Source organism: Thermobia domestica, chromosome 2, assembly GCF_964235325.1.
Source record: "Thermobia domestica chromosome 2, izTheDome1.hap1.1, whole genome shotgun sequence".
NCBI classification, from domain to species: Eukaryota; Metazoa; Arthropoda; class Insecta; order Zygentoma; family Lepismatidae; genus Thermobia; species Thermobia domestica.
In genome coordinates, this window is record NC_137455.1 from 183,320,076 (window position 1) to 183,344,984 (window position 24,909).

The 24,909-nt window shown below is 33.7% G+C and overlaps 1 protein-coding gene across 1 annotated transcript; it reads left to right on the top strand.

Annotated features, from left to right (window-relative positions):
- The first annotated feature begins 21,381 nt into the window (after window positions 1-21,381).
- Window positions 21,382-24,066, top strand: LOC145679273 (uncharacterized). The gene has a single exon (XM_081749860.1). It carries the CDS (start codon window positions 21,382-21,384, stop codon window positions 24,064-24,066), a length of 2,685 nt encoding a protein of 894 aa, XP_081605986.1.
- Window positions 24,067-24,909: the final 843 nt, after the last annotated feature.

Here is a 24,909-nt window from a genome sequence, read left to right on the forward strand (position 1 = left end):
CAATACCCATGTGCAGCATTTAGTTTTCTTCCGACCACGCGTATCCTCTGTCCTAATATTTTTTACTAATCTTATATTTTCATGTGTATGTGTATTCTTTCAACACAAGTAAATCAGGTACTGTCCTAAGAATATTTTTCATCCAGTAAGTATTTTTATACTTCTTAAGCTTTTCAGGCTATATCTCAGGCTCTTTTTTGACGTGGGTCCCTCTTTGTCGCGAGGTCTTTCTGACCGAGCCCTTTTGACGCGAGGCCCTTTTCACCCGGGATCTTTTGACTCGGGCCCTTTTGTCGCGGAGTCCTTCTGACGTGACACCATATACGTATGTATATATATATATATATATATATATATATATATATATATATATATATATATATATATATATATATATATATATATATATATATACAGGGTGCGGAAAAAGTCCCGGAACGGTTCAATATCTCGTGAAATATACAGATCAGCAAAACAAAAAACACATGTTAAATAGTATTGAAAAAGCTATCTAGTGATACCAAACGCAACCCCCTATCCGCATCCCCGTCGGGGGTACGGGGGTAACTTTAAAATTTTAAATGGAAACCCTCATTTTTTGTTGCACATTTGGATTATTCAGAAAAAGTGACAGTGATTTGACTCAAAATTGTGAACAGTGCCTTCACGGTTGGCACTTGAATCAACACAAAAAAGGGGCGGTAAAACATTATGAAAATGTGGTCTCAGATTCGTACTCTGTGGCTATACGGTTAGCGTACTGACCGGCGGAATCAAGGTCATGAGTTCGATTCCCGCAGAGAGTAACATTTTTATGTGAATTTGTTATACCCACGTAATGAATCCGTACATTTTAACTTCGATAAAAATAATGTATTTGTCAATATTTATTAATTGGCAAGAAAATACAAATGGCGATAAAATTGTTTATTTTTGTTGTAAATATCCCTAATAATCCTATTACTAAGAACTATTTCATAAAGCAGATTTGCAAAACAATTATCGAAATTTGTGTTCTATGTAACTTCAAGAAAGTACTAATTGAAGTTAAAACGTATGGAATTTATTTGGAGAAATAAAAGAAAAAAAGGTTGCTTTGGATGGGGATCGAACCCAGATCCTTTGACTCCACAATTCAACATGCTAACCGTACGGCCACAGAGCACATAACTCGCAATTAGCATTTTCGTAACGTTTTGGTGCACCGCCTTTTATTGTATGTCGATTTAAGCGCCATCTGCGGAGACACTATTTTCAATTTTGGGTCAAATCACTATCACTTTTTTCTGAAGAATCTAAATGTGCAATAAGAAATGGGGGTTCCCATTTAAAATTTTAAAGTTACTCCCGTGCCCCCGAAGGAGGTGGGGATAGAGGGTTGCGTTTGCTATCATTGAATATCTTTTTCAAAACTATTTAACACATGTTATTTTAGTTTTGCTGATCTTTATACTTCGCGAGATATTGGACCGTTCCGGGACTTTTTGCGCACCCTGTATATTTAAAACGATACTTTTGACAGGACCAAATATTTTAAAATATATTTTTCTACCCCAGTAAGTAAAACTTTAATTTCTTTTTTTAAGAATGTGCCATATCCATAACTAAATATGTTTGCAATGAAGTTAATGTCACTTTTGCGAATTTAACTTGTAATTCACATACTTTCTGATAAATGTATCTACTTTCAAAATAACAACAATATATTCAGTAATACTAATGAAAACAATACTTCATTTTGAAATACTCCATTGACTATATTTTTGAGTTATCATCCAATTAGCAATTTAGATACAATTGGTTATTTAGCATGAAATGTTTGATCCGAGGCTTTATTCTTTACAGATGCATATTCATAATTTATACTACCTTCAAAATCACAAACTTATTTTCTCCACATCTAATTACACTAGTCAACAAGGTTTTTGCCACATGAAAGAAGAATGCTGATCTTTAAGGAACTTTGGCCGCTCAATTCGAATCTGCAATCCGTTTTTCTCTATCACGCACAGTTTTCCCGTGACAGAGGGATTTTCGGGAAATTTCCCCCAAAATTTCCCCTTTTCTTCATTTTTGTACCTCTAGCTCGGGTACCCTTAGGCATATAAACATACAAATTATATTCTAGGTTAGCTTGATTTATACTTAGTAAACCCTGTAAGTTTCATCTGAGTCGCATCATTCTTCATTGAGAAATAAATATATTTCTATAAATATATGCTATGTGTAGTGTCCATTTTACCATATACAATAGGTGCAGAAAAATCACATGTAACTTCCACGGGAATTACAATATAAGCAAGGTTTATACTTCATTGGATTTGTAATGAAACATACTTTACAATGATGTATACACCATGTCCGCCATTTTTATAAGAGGGAAATTCTGGAGGGAGTTTTCGGGAAATTCCCTAAAAAAGTAGATTTTTTGTCTCATGTCACTGTTCATATAGTGAAACAGAAACGGGAATTGCGCCAGATTAATCCTATTGAAAAACTGATCTTTAACTCCAAAAGTATACAACAAAATTCTTAGTTTCCACGCCTTTTAAACGTTATTCAAGATAGTAAACAAAAAATTAATATTGACCTACAAAAACAAATATCAATAACTCACAAGGGATCAAATGGCAACTGCTTTACAAAGTATGAAAACAAAACATTTGTACTTACAATTAATTCTTCCTTTTGTAGTGCCAGTCACTTTCTCTAACTAAAAACCAGCAGTAGTCGCCCATCATATGAGGATCCCATTTACCTTGATAACGTTGCTCCATTTTTTGAATGTCCTGATGGAATCGTTCCCCTTGTTCGTAACTTACAGCTCCTAAATTCTCGGAGAAAAATTCCAAGTGGAAATGAAGAAAGTGAATTTTCAGAGACATTCTACATCCTAACCTTTGATAGCTATCCAAAAGCTCTTGAACCAATTGACGGTAATTTTCTGCCTTATGATTTCCCAAAATCCATACACCACTTTACTGAATGCTCTCCAGGCGGATAGTTCATCATTATTTAACTTTGTCTCAAAGATGTTGTCCTTTAATAGTTTCCGAATTTGGGGCCCGACGAATATCTCCTCTTTTACTTTCTCGTCACTAAGTTTTGGAAACTGACTTCTAAGGTACGCAAAACCTTCTCCATTCTTGTCCATGACCTTAACAAAGTTTTTCATTAAGCCTAATTTTATATCTAAAGGCGGCAGCAGAATTTTTTTCTGAATTAACTAATAGAGGATACTTAACATTGTGTTTCCCTGGCATATATGTTTCTCTTGGGGACCATTCTTTTTGAATGTAGTGTGATTCAGTTGCCCTACTGTCCCACAAGCAAAGAAAATAACAGTATTTTGTAAATCCTCCCTGAAGCCCCAGTAATATAGAAATGACCTTTAAATCACCACAAATTTGCCAACAGTACTGGTTATAATGTATGACAGCTAACAACACAGACAAACTTTTATAAGTTTCTTTCATCTCTACGGAATATGCCATTGGAATTGATGGTTTAGTGTTCCCATTATGTAGCAAAACAGCCTTAAGGCTTGTTTTAGAGGAGTCGATAAACAACCTCCATTCTTCAGGGATGTGTTGGAAACCTAGTGCATCCATTAAACCATCTATATTTGTACATGCACAGAGGGAATTTTGCATTATATAGTAACCTGAAAATTGTTCATGTCGGTTTCTGAAAATTGAAATTCTGGTGGTATGAGCCAGTAAATTCCATTCTTGAAATCTCGATCCGAGCAACTCAGCTTGTTGCTTACTCAGATTCATTCAGTCTGGACTGGTTAACAAGAAGAGGTGTGTTTTTGGTTGGGCTATAGTTTGGATCAAAGTAAGTTGATGGTTCGGGCAACTCATCTACTTGCTCTTCTGCTGGAGAAGATTCTTCTGACTGTGCGTATGGATCAGGGATTGGGAGTTCAGGTCCATTGTGGTATGGGTTTTAGAGCGGATGGAACATTTGGGTACAAAATATTAGATTTTGTTCGTTTAGAAAGACCCCAAATTTTTGTTAGACAGAAATAACAGTCTTCAGCATGACTAGTTGGTTCTCGCCAGACCATTGGCACCGCAAAAGGCATAGCTCGAGTTTTATCGCCACTTTTCCACTTAATAAGAGTAGAATAGCATGTTACACAGCACACATGGGGAGCCCACACTTTGTCTTGATCACCCACATGACCCACTCCATGTCGTATACTCTCATTTTTCGTATTTGTGCCTGTATGGGTAAATGAAATTGTGATTTTTTTCTTTCGGTGCAAAGAACGCAACATCACGTCTTAAAATAAGTAGTACAAACAACATACATGCAGCTATATTTATTTCTCTAGAAATAATAATGCGATTGTTCTGAAACTTGCGAGGTTTCTTAAGTATAAATCAAAGTTTTATATGGTGTCATTTTAGTATCTATATTTCAAGGGCCAGTGGTACGAAAATTTGGAAAAAAGGTATATTTTGAGGGAATTTCTCAGCCCCCTCCCCTTGTCACGCAAAAAACTGTGGGTGATGGAGAAAAACGGGTTGCACTTTCGAATTCAGCGACCAGAGTTCCTTTAGGATCAGATGTTTTCTTTCGTGTGGCAAAAACCTTGTTTACTAGTGAGCTATTGATTTATTGAATTGATATAAATCTATATTCTGGCGCAATTCCCGCTTCTGTATCACTATATGAACAGTGACATGAGACAAAAAATCTACTTTTTTAGGGAATTTCCCGAAAACTCCCTCCAGAATTTCCCTCTTATTAAAATGGCGGACATGGTGTATACATCATTGTAAAGTATGTTTCATTACAAATCCAATGAAGTATAAACCTTGCTTATATTGTAATTCCCGTGGAAGTTACATGTGATTTTTCTGCACCTCTTGTATATGGTAAAATGGGCACTACACATAGCATATATTTATAGAAATATATTTATTTCTCAATGAAGAATGGTGCGACTCAGATGAAACTTACAGGTTTTACTAAGTATAAATCAAGCTAATCTAGAATATAATTTGTATGTTTATATGCCTAAGGGTACCCGAGCTAGAGGTACAAAAATGAAGAAAAGGGGAAATTTTGGGAGAAATTTCCCGAAAATCCCTCTGTCACAGGAAAACTGTGCGTGATAGAGAAAAACGGATTGCAGATTCGAATTGAGCGGCCAAAGTTCCTTTAAGATCAGGTGTTTTCTCTCATGTAGCAGAAAAAAAGTTAAAATTTGTTGACGTGTTATCAGTCTAGCATATTTTTAATCACGCTTGGCCCTAGCCATAGGAGCTAAATACGCTGTTCTGATTGGTTGAAGTTATCCGTTTCTTCCCACGTAGCATGCATATAGCAGAAATCAAATGTATTTTGCTGTCGGTCCACGTGACCGAGTGTTAGACGGTAGGTGTAGCCAAACGGTCTGAGGCGTAAGGCTGATGATCGCGAGGTGAATCCCATTGGGGGTTCGAGTCCCTCTGTAGTAGCAAGGGTGGAATTTTAACTGTCCTCGATGTTTCTGTGTTCGTGTCCCTGTCGTGTCTAGTAGTCCTGAAAAGTGGTTGCAGCAGAAAATAAGTCAGGAAGTTTTAATTAAAAAAGTGTGCGAGCGTAACGGGCGAGTAATAATAATCGTTTTCTGTGGGCATTCAAACCTAACACAAGGATTTTTTTTCTTTTTTTAATTTTCATAATACTTTTTTCATTAAAGTAAGTTGAAAATAATACTCAAAAAAGTTATTTACTTACGTTACGCGTGCAGTTTTGCTATACGAATCCATAGTATAATTAGTAGTAGTAGTAGTAGTAGTAGTAGTAGAGGAGGAGAAAAGGAGAAGATGTAGGAGTAGTAGTAGGAGTAATAGTAGGAATAGTAGTAGTAGTAGGAACAGGTTATAAGTCCCGCACAGTTCGTTTTGATCCACCTTGACCTCCATGATATAAATTTAACCTCAGCTGCTTCTTCCACTTTTTTCTTCTTCAATTTCAACAAAGTGACAATTTTCTTCTATTACTATAAATCAATACATGCACAAGAAGGTTTGGACAATCTCAAACTGCAACCAATCAGAAACCTGTATTTAGTTCATATGGCTAGAGTCTAGCGTGAAAAATATATGCAACAGTCAACACATTTTTAAAATCAAGAATTGATTTGTTTATTTATTCCGGTTCGAAAAAACTTTTCTTCTTATATTTGAAATCTTTAGATACAGACCAAAATACATATCACCTAGTTCTACTAAATTGCTAAATCTTTTTCAAACGTGTGTTTAGTATGGTGTAAAGTATAACAGTCGTAGAGAATTAAATAAATCAACTACTAAATAAAAAAGAATTTCACAAAATACACTCTAACACTACAAAATATTATGTAATGCGCTGCGGTTCAGATGCAGAATAGCGGCGCATTACAGTCTCCCCTTTATCTAACAAAAAAAGAAATTATCACTGAATATTTTTTCCCCATTCAATATCTAAGTTTCTTCTTTCTCCGGATTATATTTTTCTCCATCTGAATATTTAGATGTTTGTACTAACTTTCGATCATTCCACTTGACTCTTGGTTTTTAAGTTTAGATTTACATTTTAAAGTTATTTAATTCAATTGAGTTGCAATTAATTTTACATTCACAGTTGCGCCTTCCTGGATAATTTGTTTTTTTGAAATAAACAATAATAGATCAAATTCGTAACTTTAATAAACAGGTGGCAACAACAACAAACTCAACCTAAAAGTATCAATTAATGAAATAATATAAACTTTGACACGCATGTCAAAATACACCACAAATTTATGATTTGTAAGGTTCTTCTCGAATGATTTAACCAGGATCAAATACAAATTTTTGCTTCCTTATTTGAGGCCGTCCGATTTTACGTTTTCTATTATCCTTTTTGAAGTACAAGGTTTTCTTTCTTCTCTTCTTTATAAATCTTTTGCCAGTTGTTGACTTTCTCCAACTTCTGTTCTTCGGTTACTTTAAAAGAATTTTTGCTTTCCAAGTATCTTATATTAACTTTGATGACTTTTGACAACTTCTTTTTCCTCTGTTTACAACTTTTAATTTGTACTTTTACATTTTCTTCAGCTGTTTTTCTGACATTCAGGTCTAGATTTTAAGAGTTCCTTCAGTTTCCTTTTCTTCAGTTGATGTCTGCAACGACTTTTTTCTCCAAGTATGCTTTCTTCTTTTGCTTGTACGCTCTCACTTTTAGCAACTTTCTTAATCTCAGACATAGGCTGTCCATTCTCTTCTTTCAAATTTTCTCTAGTAACTGCGTTTTCTATCTTTTGTAGTTCCTCGTCATCTTTACACTAATATTCCTTCCCTGATTGTTCATCTTCATAATCATCCTCTACTTGATTCAAGGTTTTATTTTCTTCAATATACTCTTTCTGCCTTTTTCCGTCATTGAACTTATTTCTTCTTTTCTTGTTGCTTCCGGCGCCTCACTTTCTTGTATCTCCACTTTCATTTGACAAAATTCTTTTGCAAATCCATTTTCACCTGTCTATATTCTTTTGCAAATCCATCGCAAAATCGACTAATCCTTTTTAAATTTGTTCATTTTGGAGTTCAGGTAGGTGAAAATTTTTGTAAAGATATAGTGGATACTATTATGCAATTTTCTTAATATTATAACAAAACTTAATGTATCTTTTCTTTATGGTATGAGGAATATCCCCAAAGCATGGGTTAAAATCCGTCAAGAATGAAAATGTGAATATCCCCAATTTCAAAAATATGTGACATGTTAATTTTCGCTTTAAAAAAAAATCGATTTTGGCGTAGTATGTCGTGCACTTCGTTTAACGTTTCTCAATCATCTCTTCTGTGGGGAGTTAAAATCGGTAATGATTGAAGTAATGGATTCACACTCCTACCGATCCCCAGTTTCTCTTAGATTTCTACGATAAATTTTCTAAAATTTATTCGGTTTTGATAAAATATGATACATATTTTCTTTGACTCTTTTACGCAATCTCCCAGTGCTTGGAATTAAAATCAGTGAAGAATGAGCGGTGAATTCACCCGCCTCATGTGGTATGGATTAATCCACTTCCCCGAATTTAAAAAGTAACTTCAATAAATTATGTCCGTTACAACTGTTCAATTTTAGTACAATATGTTTGTCACACATTTTCTTTTAGGCTCCACAATCATTCACTCTGAGTGGAGCTGAAATAACCAAAGAACAAAATAGTAAAGAACCCTCCTTTTTTTTTTTTTTTTAAGAGTTCGACGGTAACTTATAATTATATAAATCATTCAGTTTTGATACAATATGATGCATATCTTCTTTCACTGTTTCCCCTGTGCTTGAGATTAAAAACAGTCAAGAATGAGAGGAGAATTTACGCCCTTAATGTGGTATGTATACTTCGCCCATCCAGTTTTAATAATATTTTCCAAAATATTTTTCGCAAAAAGTATTAGATTTTCATGATATATGAATATGTCGCACACTTTTTCAATCTTCACAATCATTATCACTACATGCATTATAATCAATCGAGAAGTAGAGAGCGAATTTCTCCTCCACCCCCGCCCTAGATTTTAAAAAATACGTTCTGTGATAACTTTCGTAAATATTATTCGATTTTAACACAATATGACGTATATGTTAGTTAAGGTTTTCATGTAATCCCCACTTTTGCAGATAAAATCAATCAAATATTAGGACTCACTTAACCCCTCCCCCCAAGATGTAAATAAATATTCTATTTTAACAAAAGAGACACTGACCAAAGCTTTTTACTTTATTTTGTTTTAAATTATAATTTGTAACTGTTTCGGATATCTAGCATACCCTTCTTCAGACACTATCGAAATTAATGAAAATACAGACATATATATAAATGTTGTTATAACAAAGTTTAAATTATTTAACCTCCGTAAAAAAAAAAAATACAAGTTTTGGCGAATATTGTCTAACTTTTTTTCTAAGACTTTCCAATTATCTCAATTCTTTACAGTTGAAATTGACCAATAATGAGGGAGTGCGTTGTTCTAAATTTTATATAACATAGGCCTACTCTCCTGAATATTCGTTAAATACTCTCAGATATTTATACAACATTGTGTGTGCATTTTCGGATATTAGAGACTTACTTAATTATAGTTTTTAATTGAAATTAGTAAGAGGGAGGATCGCTAGCTTTAACGATGTACATCATTACTTGTCATAGGCATTTATTTTTATTATTTTATATCCACGTAAAACAGTAAGATAAATAAGTCATTTCCATTTTCATTGCTGTCTAAAATGTTATACAAAATTGATAAGCTGCAATACAAATTTAAACTTGTTTTGCAAATTACTATGCAAAAGCTAAAATCTAATAATAAGCTTATATATATAGGTATATAAGTAATACATAGATAATAATTAGTTATTTCACTAGGAGCTGTTACATTATAGTCTATAACATTATAGTTTGCTTCAAAATGCATTTATTTCGTGTAAATTGGCCATTTGTCTACTTTGGCCACTTTTCAGTATCCAACATTGACAGATTTCACTGTACTATGAATGATATAGTTAGGACGTAGTACTATGTCATCTACTGAAGAAAAAAAAATTACAATCCAGTCACCAAAATTAACTTAAATTCTGGTATTGCTGTGAAATTCTTTGACGTTTTTGCAATTAGTCTAGAAAATTTCTATTTTCATATTATCTCGAAGGTTTTGTAACCTCTTCATCAACTATATTGTATTTGTGTTTCTGTGAGGTGATTCAAGCAACGACGTCCACTAAATTAAACCGTAAGAAGAGAAACAGAATTTATGTGAACTTTCTTGATTAGAAATCTAATGAGAAATTAACGAAGTCCTATATATAGAAAATATGCGAACAATGGAACCAATGGCAGTACTTTTTTGTTCCTATCAATTAAGGTTGAAGCTAGTTGATTGAAAGAACAAGTCTTACATCCTTGTCGAAAAACTTCGACGTTAGAGAAGCAGAGTTCTCCTTTTCTTAATGCTTAATCGAACATTGAATCGTTAACTTTCCTCGATAAAATTCTGGTTTCGTAAAACACACTAAGGAAGGTACGTACATAAACCAAAAATATGTCAGTCGATTATTTGGCATTCCCTCATCTCTTGCGTGAATTTTCATTAAACTTTAACTATAATGTTTGGGTTCTTAGCGACTTAGAATAAATCTTCTTTCTTCCTCAGATAAGAGATGATCATATAACCAAATAACGATTTCTTCCAACGCGCGTTACCATTTGCTTGAATTGATTATACTCCAGTAACAAAATGTTCTTTTCAAGTATAGGCAACTAAAATAATGACCTTAGCTTCATATTATATACATATTTTTGCGCCTAACAGTCTGTAAAAAGAAGGGAAATATTAATTCCGTTTTTATCATTTAATTTTTGAGAATTATTAAGGATAGTCCGCTATAATATATGGACCATCATTTTCTTTTTCATTCAGAGATGGAGCTACTGTTTCTCTCTCCACCAATATCCCAGATGGGGGAGCAAGTGAAGATTATATGGTTTGTTTCCATAGCAACCAGCAAGTGAACTGGATTGGGTTTAGGGAATGAGTATTGGGGTATTACGAGTGAGAACGACAGCAAAGAAAGAGAGAGAGGCTTTACTGGTAATACCTAAACCACAGTGTTCGGGAGAAACCCTTGTCAAGTTGCTGAAAGTGGAAACCCTACAAAGAGCGGTTTACCAAAGCTGCTCAAAACCAACTAATGCACCGGAATGAATATGGAATTTTCATGCCAGTGACCAAATTCTGCGTACAATCAGCGTTATGAATAAAGCGTCAATAAATACAATGAAAAAAATAGAGAGAGAGAGAAAAAGAACTTTTGTATTATAACTATATATTTTTCTTCTTTCCTTCATTTCATTTAGCTTGCCAGCAGGAGAGAGAGAGAGAGAGAGAGAGGTTGGGCAAAATACATTGTTAGTATGATTCAAACTTTCATTTTAATATTTTTTTATTTTGTATCCCACCCCATTCATTGAATAGAACACTGTTTTCTCTCTAGAAACAATTTTTCCCCTATATATGCGTATATGTATGTATATGTTCGATCCAAAATTAATTTTTAAACAAAACAACACATTGAAAGAATAGCATATATACACGTAACTATGCATTGACGCACAAAACTGCAAAGACAAACAACTCGAAAATGTGATTTTACAATGTCATATTTTAAATTTGAAAGAAAAAAAAATCAATTTGTCACGTTTCTCATAATTGAAACTACATAACATAACAGCAGTATTACAAAAATTTCTATAGATTTTCTTTGTTACTTTTTAATATAATTGATTATTTATTCTATGTATTCATGAGAAAAAGATGTATGCATGAGTATGTGGGTGTATATATACATACATAAATACATACATACATACATATATATATATATATATATATGCTGATACGGTGATATAATACCTGTCATTACTGTGTTTGTTAAGAATTAACGTTCATAGATCTGATTTTCTGTCCCAGTCTCTTTGGTTTCCGTACATTACATTTATTGTTTGCAACATTAATGTTTTGGAATTGCAAATTTATTGTTCTCTCCGCATGGATTGATAAAATTATGTATATGTATGTACATATACATAAATTAAAAATATGGTAATATATAAGTGGAGGTAATATTATTTGATATTTCGGAATAAAAACGTGATATTATAAAATCAGGCTCAAAAATTAAAAAAAATCCTTATCTTTTTCTATCTGTAAATAAATTATCATACTTTTGCAAAGAGATAATAAAATTGTTTATTTCTTTAAGTTTAGCGTCCCTTTTCAGCACCGACGCTATGTAAGACGTGGGCCGAAATCCAAACCAGAGTAATTGCGTTCAAAATTTAATACTCTCTTAACAGAAATAGAAAATGCATTAAAGGCGCACACGTTAGTCAGTAGACCAGCGAGGAGAAAGAGGACATTTTAAGAGAAACTTAAGACACACACACACACACACTTACAAGTTTTATAAAATGTGGTAGAAATATTGAATAATTCAATATCTGTTAACCACATAGAGTGGAAATATCTATATCAAGATAAAATATAGCATTCTTAATTATATTGATCGATTCAGGATCCTATTCATGGTACGACAGTATGTTGCCTTTCAACAAGCAAACTCTTGAGAAACTAATACCAATTTGGTGTACGAAAAATTTGTCTGAGACCGATTTTGATTTATGAGAACTCATGATTTGATGTACGCAAAAATTGAACACTAAATTCAACGCTATTAATTATTTAGACCTTGTAATAAAGTGTCATTATCCTTTCGAGTCAAATAACCGACTCGAATAAAACAATATTGAATTTCGTTATTTTATCTTTTTCTATGCTTTCATTCCCTATAATAAAAAGGAAGTGCTAATTTGTTTTTTATGGCGGTTTCTATTGTGAGAATAGAAGGGGAAAGGAAGAAAGTGACCTAGGACCATTCATTATGTGAGATACCATCCTGGCTTTTGCCTGATGTCAATTAGGAAGATCTCACTTTAAGCTGGGTTGTCACTTTAAAGGGCCTTGTCATGCTACAAGAACTTGTAGCTGTCATTAAAAGAATCTTGAAACCCTGCCATATTTCGCCACGTAAACATAGTCTTGAAAGGGACACACAACTTTTTTTTTTTTTTTTTTCATCTTTCAAGGAGTTGAACAATGTGCAACTTTCTGGGACGTCTTGCTTGCTACCTGCTATCGCCCACCCGCTGAAATAAAGGAAAAAACAATTTCGCTGCTTCCAAAACAACGGGTTCTTTTGAACAGGAAGGGGGAATACGCCAAAATACACGTTTTTACTGAGCAGGTTCACTGTTTGTCCACTAGAGTGCAGTGCTGCATGGGTAGTGATACTTTTCTTGCTTTCAAGAAGTTGTAATATGTAAACAGTAAATAGAAAGATCGGGTTTCAAGATTTTTTTAATCACAGCTACAAGATTCTTGTAAAGTGACAACCCAGCTTTAAGATGGCTGGCCTGTAAAAGCTTTATCACTTTCTTGACAGAGTCCCCACAGGGAATCTAATCAGGGACTACTCGCACCAAAGGCGAGAGTGTTTACGGGGGCCACAAATAATTTATTCTGGAGTTACCATTATTATATTTGTTGATCATCATTTGAATTTTAAAGGAAATCAGTAATAGTAAACGAAAATATTGGATAGTTTTCGTATAGAAAGGTGACAATGTAGCCATGTATTGTTATATTAGTACGAAGCCAGGTAATCATGCAGGACCTGTAACCGTTTTTTTTGGGGGGGGGAGGGAAAGAGTAAGAAGATAAAATGAAATGTCAAAACGTAAATTTGGATGAAATGATAGCCTAAGAAACCAGTGTATTTCTGCTTCAAAACTAGCTTATTACAATATTTTTTCTATTCACATATTTATAGTACTTTATTTTAAAATAATGGAAATCACCTAGATGAATGTCCTAGATATAGTGATCTAATGCTGCTACATAGATCCTGAAATTATCTTTACGAGTCAAAGCTTTACCATATTGGCAATTAAAATTTAAAAAAAAAAAAAAAATGAGTTGATTTGTTACTGGGATGTCAGCACTTTTATGCTGCTCAAATGTATTTGAAATCTGATTAGAAATAAATCAATTTAATTAAAACTGCCTTTTACTAAGAAAAAGATTATTATTATGTGTATGTATAACTGCTGCTACTATGCATAAGAATAGGTAAGTTATTTCTTGTAAAGATTAATTAGCTGGTGAATACTTGCACGTCTAGAAATTCACAAAACCATATTGCTTATTTATACATTAAGTTGATTGTGACCCCTTTGAACAATAGTAATGGTCCTACCTAAGTAGAACATAAGAAATATTTGACGAATATGAACAGCAGAGACGGGTTGCACGTGATCATTTCAGCAGGAATAGCTATAGTAAACTGTATGTAACAGTGTTGTGTTCCTGCACCATATTTTGTCTAGCCCTTAAATTTATATTGAAAATTATTTTTGTTTTCTTTAAAATGAATTAAAACTTTAATGTATTGAGTTTGCTGATTTCTTCTTTAAATCTTAATTTAAGTCTTCTTTATATTTAATGAAAATTAAATTTTGTTATATTAATAATTGTTAATTACATTTAATATAAGTTATAATAAATTTATATTTAATGTAAAGTCATTTTCAAAATGCAAGAAATGTTTAACTAAACTAGAAGATAAAATCGGTGAAAGTACGTCATTGAATTACAATTTATTTCAAAGAAAACAAAAATAACTTGCCATGTAAATCAATGGGATAAAAAAAATAAATAAAGATGTGTAGACACTCAACATCATTAAGACTTCTGGATACTTGAGCTTTCTTAAGGTTGTAAACAACGCTGGCCGCCACAAGTTTTCAGAGATGCTATTTATATTTCCGCAATAGGACAACTAGCGGCTTATATTTTTTCTGCTTTCTCTCAATATTGTTATTTATTTATTTAATTTCCAATGAGAGATTGATAGCATCTTCTGTAGACTTTCCAGTTCTAAAACCGTATTGCTGTTGGAATATATCCACCTTAGATATTTGTATGGCCAATCTTTCCATGAACCTTATTTATTTGTTTACATTATGTTGATCAAACAGATTGGTCTGTACGATTTAGGTTTCATCTCATGGTTATCTTCATGTTTATTAATTTGGATTCCTTCCAGCGTTTGGAAAATTTTCTTTGCGGTAGATCTAAATTGTAAAGTTTCGTAAGAAGAGATCAGTTACATTTGTAGATTCCGAGTAATTTCCATCTCTGGTTCCCCCTGAACTGGTGCTTTTTTATCCATTGGATTTTTTTAAATCCGCCTTCAGTGAACAGAATTGTTGCATATATTGCTTCATAATACTCTTCCAATTTTTTCTTAATTTTTACTGCAGTTTGTTATCTTATTATTATACTTGGAAATGGTTCATTCATCAGGGAGTCCGTTACATATGATGATAAGTACACTATAATTATAGTTATCAACGCTGTAGATGTTTGAATGACAGTCAACACTTGAACTTATCCTTGCGTCTCCTCAACCAAGGCATTGTGGGTCACTATCATGAATCGCAATACTTCCTCTTCATTCATATTATTCTCTTTTATGTTGCACTGATTATACCTTTCGTGTAATCTTGTTCTTTGTGAGCCAGAGAACATTCGTTAATGATTATACAAAGGTCAAGCCTTGTTGGTGTACAACTCATTATTACTTATAACAAAAAACATGACCTCTGTCGCCATAGTAGGGTCAAGGATTTGCCAGGAATGATAAAAGTATGAGAGTGGAGTGGATCGGTACTTCAGCAGATGTTGTTTTCATCTTCTCAGTGCTTGTATCATATAAATGAATTATCATTTAATAATGAATAAAGTTTTTTTTATAATTACATTAAATAGAATGGACAATTAAAATTATATTTTCAGTGCAAATATTTGCGTACACGAAAGGTGAGTGACAGTAGCCTGGTCAAGGTAATTTGAATTGGAAAGCAAATTACCCCGTAACAGCAAACTAAAAATATAACATCTAACTGACCTCAATATGTGCTTCTGTAATCTGTTTTCTTTTTTTTTTTTTAAAAAAAAAAAAAAAAGGTTTGGTGACGCCGTAATGTGGAAAAATGACATGGAATTTTTCCACATACTGGACAAAAAGGAGCAGCAACCAATATTTCATATATTTAAGTGTAATAACAATATTTATTAAAAACTATTTGAACTTTCTTAACTCAAAAATACAAAGTTAAAAACTTTCTAAAAAGCAAAAATAGTTAAACAAACAAAAACATTTCCGTATATTAAAAAAATAACCAAAGCATCATTCGGCATTTATCATTCGATACGCGACACTCAAAGCTTCAAAACGGCAATAGAAAAGTTTCTGAGTAGTAGTTGTCACGACATTAATTACAAAACTATTATCTCTCTCTCTCTCTCTCTCTCTCTCTCTCTCTTTATATATATATATATCATAGCATTATATGGTGACTGTATAATAACTTGAATATATATTGGCAATTTATATATTTTTGTAGTAATCTTGTGTTTCTTTAGTATTTTGTTTGAGTATTGATTAAGAGAATTAATTAGTTTCCTTATGCAAACATTATTCTTATTTTCATTCAGTTTCTTTTATTTTTCCATCCGTCACATCTGAATAAAATATCATAATCATTTGAGTATAGATCTCCTTGTGACAAACTACGCATTCTAAGCATACGATACTACCAAACCAAATCAATCCATTGTTATGTTGTACTAAAACACTTTAATAAATTATTTTCTTCAATTTGCAATATAGCTCCTTTCAGCAAACATAAATGTGCATAACATATTCTAAATATTCAAACACAAAAAATATATTATCAAATTTATCTATTTGTCTATTTATCAAATTTATCGAATCTTTTCATTTATTGTATTTTTTCATTATTTTAAAAATTTTACTTGAAAATGTCAACTTGTTGAACTTTTTGCAACCTTAACGCAATATAGTGCAGAACATATTGAAATTGCAAGTACATACAGGGTGGTCCAAAAGTACGTATACATGCCTGGATTGATCCAATATACATTCTAGTTTATGGGTTTATTTGCTTCGGCTATTCCGAGCTTAAGGTATATTTTTTTCTAAGAAACGGGTCGATGCATAAGTTCGTGCGGTTTTCTTTTGGGTTGACAACAATGCGGCGTGAAGCGATTGTTTATCGTTATTCCGTTGTTTTGCCCTAGTTTGGAGTTTGTGTGTTGTGAAACACAGGTTTTCTTGATTTTGAACGTATTATTGTATATATTTCAGACAAACTAATATGGAATGTCAAGTTGAGAAAAGTGATCATTTCCGCCACATTTTGCTCTCCGAGTTTAACCGAGGATCCAGTGCAGCAGAAGCTGCGAGAACAATTTGTGCAGTGTACGGGAATGAAGCAATTGCTGAAAGAATAGCACAGAAAATCTCCTTTTGACCAATAGCTAACAGATTTCTTCCAGTCAAAACCAAAACAGTTCTACAAGCGAGGCATTGAACTGCTATCTGAACTTTGGCATAAGATCATAGATAGTGGAGGTGAATACATCACTGAGTGACTGTGAGTTATTGTGAGTGACAGTAAAATGTATTCAATGTATTGTTACACTCGTAGAATATGTTAATGTTATATCTATGTTGTATTTGTATTTGAATTAACAGAACAGCAGAATAAAAATAAAATATAAAATATAAGAACCGCACAAACTTACGCATCGACCCAGTAAGAGGACAGTAGGAACAAATAATAGAGAAACTAAGTCTACCTGATGCATAAAAATAAGAAATGATATAAAATGCAATGAGCTGATCAGTACGGTACTGTATAACTACTTTTGGGCCATCCTGTATAAATAGAAATACACATAGGGGCTATGCACATGCATGAAAAAGCATATATAAATAGAAATTACAATTACTTTGAATGTGATTGTGCTCAAACTTTGCTAAAGATGTGCTCAAACGATGGTACTGAGATGTGCAGTCCTAGAGTGATCATAATCTTAATTGTTAGTGCACTAGTTTTAGGTGTTTGTTTATGTTGCTTGATCTGATCTAAACGTTGCATGTGTGTACGTAGCACACACACACACACACACAAAAAAAGCAAAAATTAGAATTAAGTCTACAGAAATTAGCGTTTCCTATCACTTTCTAGTCATCATCGGATGTTTCGCATTTTAATTTTTCCAGGCCAATCCCGTCTAATGTTTTCTTGAGTATTAAAAGCACAGCACTGAATGTTCTTAAAATTCTGAATAACAGAGAAAGAAGCCACTAACGTATGTATTGACAGGCAGGAAAGCAAAATATTCGAACTGAACTTGGCTCACCCAATTAGCTCTCCGAAAATTCATGTGTAAAATTAAGTTTGTATAGCATCAAAAATGGCGTGTATTTTTACGTGAAGAGTAATCCTTTTCCATTTCCGTGTTTTAGTTTCGTTCTCTTTCCCACTTTCTTCATATTATTTGTATTGACTAATGACTACAACTCTTTGATAGGAATCCAAGATTCGTAATGTACAAAGCAACTTTGAAGGGCTAGTTAAATTATATTCAGTTACACGCAGCTATGTAATTATAGATTCAACATATTCTTTCTCCACACTTGGCTATTTAACATAAATTTTCGATGTATTTCATAGGTCTTATTCGTGTAACACAATTAATGAAGCAATGATTAACAATTAGACAAATAAATCAAGATGATAGAAACAGATTATGATGGAGAGAATGGGGATGAACGTTTTCCCAGAAATTAGTGAGTCTCAAACATAACTTTTATCACTTTCTTATTACTCTTCCGAGTGCATATTTTAGATATAATTTTCGGGAAGAGCTTCTTACTAAGAAGATATCACATATCAAAGTTGTCATAGTCGTATTTAATTTAGAATCTTTTAATTTGTAGATACAGGGTGGTCCAAAAATAGGAATACAGTTTCGTATTGGTCGGCTCATGTGATATCATTCACTTATTGTTATCCATAAAGGTACTGACTTAGTTTCTTCATTATATGTTCTTAATTTCTTTTCACTTGTATCTTAAGCCCGGGACAGACCGAAGCAAATTAATTCATTGTGTTCATAAATTAAAATATCATACTTCATCGATGCTAGTCTGTTTACCTACTTTTGGGCCACCCAGTATTTTTAAGTAAAAAATATGTTTTATACTTTTTGTTGTGCTTATCCAAGGATAAGTTTCAAGAAATAGACTTTAAAAGTTGATATATTATGAAATGTGAAGGACGAATATGATAAATTCATTTTATATTAATTCCAAAGGCTTCCTAGGGAGTCATAAAACTATTGTACATCTACATACTTTATGTTTAATGGTATTTTTCTTTGACATTTTTTGCCAGTTTGAGTAAAACGTCTGTTAGGTATTAAATAACCACTACTGTATCTAAATGGTAAAGGAAGTTATTTGACACATATGCAGAGTACAAGTACGTGATGATAAGTTGCTTACATATGCCTATTAATGAGAATATCAGTGGAATATAAATTTGCTGATCACACTAAAAATAAGATAAAAGAATAATCTCTTATGTGTGGGAAAGGAGACTGAAGGTAAATAAAGCAAGTGATATTGTATCTTACTACAAGCTTATCTGTGTTGAATGAGTTATAACTTCGATGTTGTCATATTCACATTAACTTTCGAAACCACATGACACTTAATTATCTTGTCTCAAATATCAGGTTGTCTAGAAAATATTGTACCTTTGAAGGTCAAAATTGTGAACACATTCGTTATTATTTAAAAACACATGAAACCACGTATGCACTAAATTGTCCGGTAACATCTCTGTCCTTAGGAACTATATAGAGTTCTACCAAGATACTTTACCTTATCCCATGACCATATTTTCTGAACTATGGAAATCAGAATGGAGCAATATGAAAACAGTATTAACGTATTGGTGCAGTGTAATCAAAAAAATTATTCTAATATATAGAAATTTTGTAAATACTGGCTACTTTACTTGTGTGACTGCTTCAGATGAAATAAACTTCATTACTGACGAGGTTGAAAAGCTACCCCAAAATACAATGGACCAATATGGACTTACTAGACTAGCTCTTTCGAGTGTTCATCGCAAAATTCCTGTAAATCATCAAGAAGAGGTTTCATAGTTTGTCAAAATGTACCGCATGATTTAATTATTTTGTAAAATAAGGAAATAGCAATATTGCTTCAGTCATGTAACTTTTTCTCCCTTTTGTTTGAAAAATGCAAAGAAAAATTCTTTTTGTAAGGTTTAAATGTTTCCTTTTTGTAATTAAGAATTATATTTATCTAAAAATGTGCGACAAAACTTAGCATAATATTTTAAGTATGTTGAAAATCTGTACAAAATATGCTATTTAATTTTCTCACTAACTGTACATGCCCGGAAATACATCGTTTGATTAGGAACGATGGAAGTAGGAGTGTATAGTTAATTAAACATTTAATAATTATAATGCCCAATATATAGAACCCTAAGTTATATATCATTAAACCACTCACTGCCGTAATAGTATTCTAGTAGTGAACTTTTCCTCAAACCATAGCAAAGAAAATTTCACTATACTCCACTATAACAGCGCCTATAGTTCACTTCAAAACATGATGTCCTCAGTACTAGGAGAAGTTCGCATAACACACCTGTTACCATTTCCTTGACACTAAATAAAGTATAAAATTCGAAGGACTACTGCCCGCAGTTGATGATTTAGTAACATCCTATAGTTATCTTCCCAATGAGGTATGTAACAGGACTTTATGCTTTAAAATGGACTTTGCTTCAGCTACGTTTTACTCAAGTTTATATGTAAACACCATTCTGTAATCTCCATCTGGTCATTAACTTATCTGGTTCCCACTATGTCGATGTTCATTCTTGCAATTCTCCAGAAGCTGAAAAGCAATAAATATTTATTATATTAGTACCGAATTCACCTTCACCATTAAGCTATTATAGGTGCTTATCAGTTTTCTATCACCACTACTGCCTTTTCACATATTTCAAAATGTATTTTGAAGAAATTTTAAAAAAATAATATATACTAAAATTTATCTGTATATGTATCCGTATATGTATTTGTATCTGTATATGTACTTGAAAACATCGTAGTATTAGCGGTCGAAATGTTTGCTATTCTTCTTCAAATCAATTATGATTGCATAAGCTTAGACATCGAATTAGTAAGAACGAATTTACATTAGATATCTCAAAAGCATGGCTAGTTCACTAGAGGTATTTTGTACTTGCTAGAAAATTATGCATATAAATCACATCATTCTTAAATATCTCCAATATTTTTTTTTAAAAATAAGAAAGTGAACAAAGTGGGCTGGAACTCATGATACCTTCCATAATTGCACGCCGCTTGTTATTGTAACCTGGGCCCATCGGGCAAGGGGTTGCTGGACCCCTACCAGGCGCCTCCCCAGGTGGCGGATAGGGGAATGTCTACTAGATATAGTAGGCACCGGAGTCAACCGGGGTGGACCAAAACCAGCACTGCTGCCTTGCAGTTCGTGGAGGGATCCATAAAGGCTAAGGGAAGACAACCCTGACAAAAAATCACCCGGTCCTCCAGGTTGGGGGTTGGGCGTGAGGCTAACAACTTCACACCGGAAAAAATCAACCGTTCAGAAACCCGAAAATGTGCCTCGGAAGGACAGGACAATAGAAAATGGATCGGCGAAACGGAATAAGGACATGATTCTGGCAACCTGGAATGTGAAAAGTATGTTAGGACCAGGCAAGATGCATGAAGTAGCGCAGGAAGTACTGAAGTATGGAATACAAGTGGCGGCCTTACAAGAAATAAGATGGCAAGGCACAGGAAAAATGGAGGAGAAAGACTTCACAATGTTCTACTGTGGAACGGAGCAAAGAACTGGCCAATACGGAACAGGATTCATCGTTTCAAAAGAAGTGAGAGGAAGCGTCCTAAATATAAACCAATCAACGAAAGAATCAGTTCACTCAGATTAAGAGGTAAATGGAGAAACATAACTATTTTAACAGTCCACGCCCCGACAGAAGAGAAGGAAGACTACGAAAAGGAAAAATTCTACGACAAGTTAGAAGAAGCTCTGGACAGAACACCTAAATATGACATACAGATAATCATGGGAGATTTCAATGCCCAGATAGGTGAGAACGATAGCATAAAAGGGGTAAGTGGAAAACATACAATACACGAAGAAAGTAACAGTAATGGTGATCTGTTATGCCAGCTGGCAATCAGACGGAAATTTATAATAAAAAGTACATGCTTTCCACATAAACGTATACATCTAGGAACCTGGAAGAATCCAAGTGGGAACTCAGTCAGCCAAATTGACCATGCACTGAACGGTCAAAGGCACGCATCAGCAATAATAGACACCAAAAGCTCCAGAGGACCAAACTGTGATTCCGATCACTTTCTATTGAAAGTAAAGCTACGAGAAAAAATAAGAAAAACACATCCAGGAAATATACTTAGCAGAACGAAGTGGAACACAAAAGAACTGGAAAAAACAGAAAATAGACAACGATATCAAGAAAGTATAAAGCAAGAAATAGAAGGATGGACGGAAACGGAAAGAGAAACAATACATACACATTGGGGAAAAATTAAAGAAACTCTGAAGAAATCGGCTAAAGAAATAATAGGAGAACAGATACACACAGAGAGAAACAGGTGGTTCGATGAAGAGTGCGAGAGAGCGATAAAAGAGAAAAATGAGGCAAGGATGAAAATACTACAAAAGGAAACAAGAGGAAACGTTGATAACTATAAAGAGAATAGAAGAATAGCCAACCACACATGCAGGAAAAAGAAGAAGGAGATGATTATGGAGCAGATAACGGAAATAAATAATCTGAGCGAACAAAAGAACGAGACAAGTAAAATGTACGCAGCCACCAAAAAGATAAATAAAGGCTATGAACCCAAAGAAATTGACTACAAAGACAAAAATGGAGAAATATTAGGAGATACACACAGCATACTAGAAAGGTGGGCTGAATATTACCAGGAACAATTAGGAAAGGAAGAGACGCAAGAGCTGGAACGCACAACCCCTGCAAACATAGGGAAGAATACAAGGGACGTCACAGAAAAGCAGCCAACATATGAAGAAGTGGAAACAATCTTAAACCAAATGAAGAACAATAAGGCCCCAGGCGAAGATGAGGTAACAATAGAATTAATAAAAATGGCAGGCGTTACAATGAAGAGAGAAATTCATGAACTCCTTAAGCGCAGCTGGGAAGAAGAACGAATGCCTCAGGATTGGCAAAAAGGAATTATCTGCCCAATACACAAGAAAGGAGACCGCACAGAATGCAGCAATTACAGGCCGATAATGTTACTGAGCACGGCGTACAAAATATTAACGAACATTATTAACAAAAGAATGAAAAAGTACACAGAAACTATAATCGGAGAATACCAGTGTGGATTTAGACCTGGAAGAGGCACGACTGATCAGCTATTCGTTCTACAGCAGATTATAGAAAAACATTACGAATACGGACTTTACCTTATAATTCTATTTGTTGACTATCGCAGAGCCTTTGACAGTGTAAATAGAAACCAAATCATTAAGGTGATGCAGCAAATGGGCATTCCCAATAAGCTGATTAATTTAACACAGATGATAATGCACCAAACAAGCGCTAAAGTAAGAATAGGAAATGCTGTAAGTCGAGAATTTCAGTATTATAAAGGAGTCAAGCAAGGAGACGGGCTATCCACCACGCTCTTTATTATAGCACTGCACGCAGCTGTACAGGAAGTAGACAAAAGAGGCTCAATTTTCACCAAAAGCACCCAGATATGCGCATACGCAGATGATATTGCAATGGTGGCTAAAACAGAAAAAGATCTGATGGAAACATACCAAAGATTAGAAGAAGCAGCAAATAAACTTGGATTAGAAACAAACGTCAACAAAACAAAATACATGATTGTCACTAGGAAACCAGAGAAATTTAAGAAGAAAAGCATGGTTATACATGGGAAAGAATTCGGAAGAGTGAGCTCGTTTAAATATTTAGGTATTTCAATCAACAAACAAAACAAAAAGGAAGGAACGATAAGAGAAAGGATACACATGGGAAACAAGGCCTACTACGCAAATATGCAACTAATCAGAAGCAAACTCATAAACAGGAAAACCAAGGTTACCATCTACAAAACATTAATCAGGCCAATCGTAACGTACGGAGCAGAAATATTTGTCATGAACAAAGCAGAAGAAGAAGCTCTACGAAGATTCGAAAGAAGAATAATACGCAAGATATACGGCCCAGTGAAAGAAGACGATATATGGAGAATAAGGAGCAATGCAGAAGTAAACAGTATATTAAAAAGTGAAGACATTGTAAAGTTTATTAAATCTCAGAGAATAAGATGGCTAGGCCACGTACAGAGAATGCCAGAATCGAGAATACAAAGGAAAATAGTGAAGGAGCAAATATACTCTGTAAGAAGGAAAGGAAGACCAATGACAAGTGGATAGACGACGTAACGGAAGACCTAAAACGATTAAAAGTGAAGAGATGGTGGGAGATCGCCAAGGATAGAAGAGCATGGAGGCACATTGTTAGGGAGGCCAAGGCTCACAAAGAGCTGTAGCGCCAGTTGGTAAGGTAAGGTACTTGTTATTGTAATTATTACCAGATGCTTATCTCCTTCAGGTTACTGACTTTCAACAACAATACACTTCCTAATGGTCGATTAACATTTGATTTAAGAATGGTTGAACTTGAAGTTGAGAGTTTATTTGGACTGAGCCTCTTACATTTCGAGCTAAACTCATCTTAAGCTCACTCATTTATTTATTTATTTATTTATTTAATTAGCTTACCTCATAGTAAAACTCACGAACAGGGTCGATGTTCGACTAGGAAAAAGACAAGCTCACTAGGGCCACAGGAATCAAATGGGGTGAAAAAAGTAAAAACAAATCAACATTTGGAAAATTATTTTTTTCTAAATTATTATAGTAACGTTTTACGTTTTGTTTGATATGGATGTATTAATTGTTTTAAGAATTATATGTTGCTATGGAAGTTATATATTAAGAAGAATTAATAAAAAAAAAAGGTTAACATACTATCTAAGCTCATAAAGATACCTTCTTATAGTGCCCGCTAGTGTAGTGCGAATCTAAAGCATAACTGCCAAAAGACGTGTTGGGACGTTTCTATTAGTGGACAGCTTATAGTAAAATGAGTGTGAGGACGAGTGAGAGGCCTCCGACTGTAAATTACTACTGTAAGATACCTAAATCCACCACTGTTCACGCACAAAGAGCATGTGCCGCATGTTTATAACCTTGTAAAATTGTTCTATTTGAGTG

Coding starts and splice junctions, on each gene's coding strand:
- LOC145679273 (XM_081749860.1), top strand. CDS start 21,382: ATGGCAAGGCACAGGAAAAATGGAGGAGAAAGACTTCACAATGTTCTA.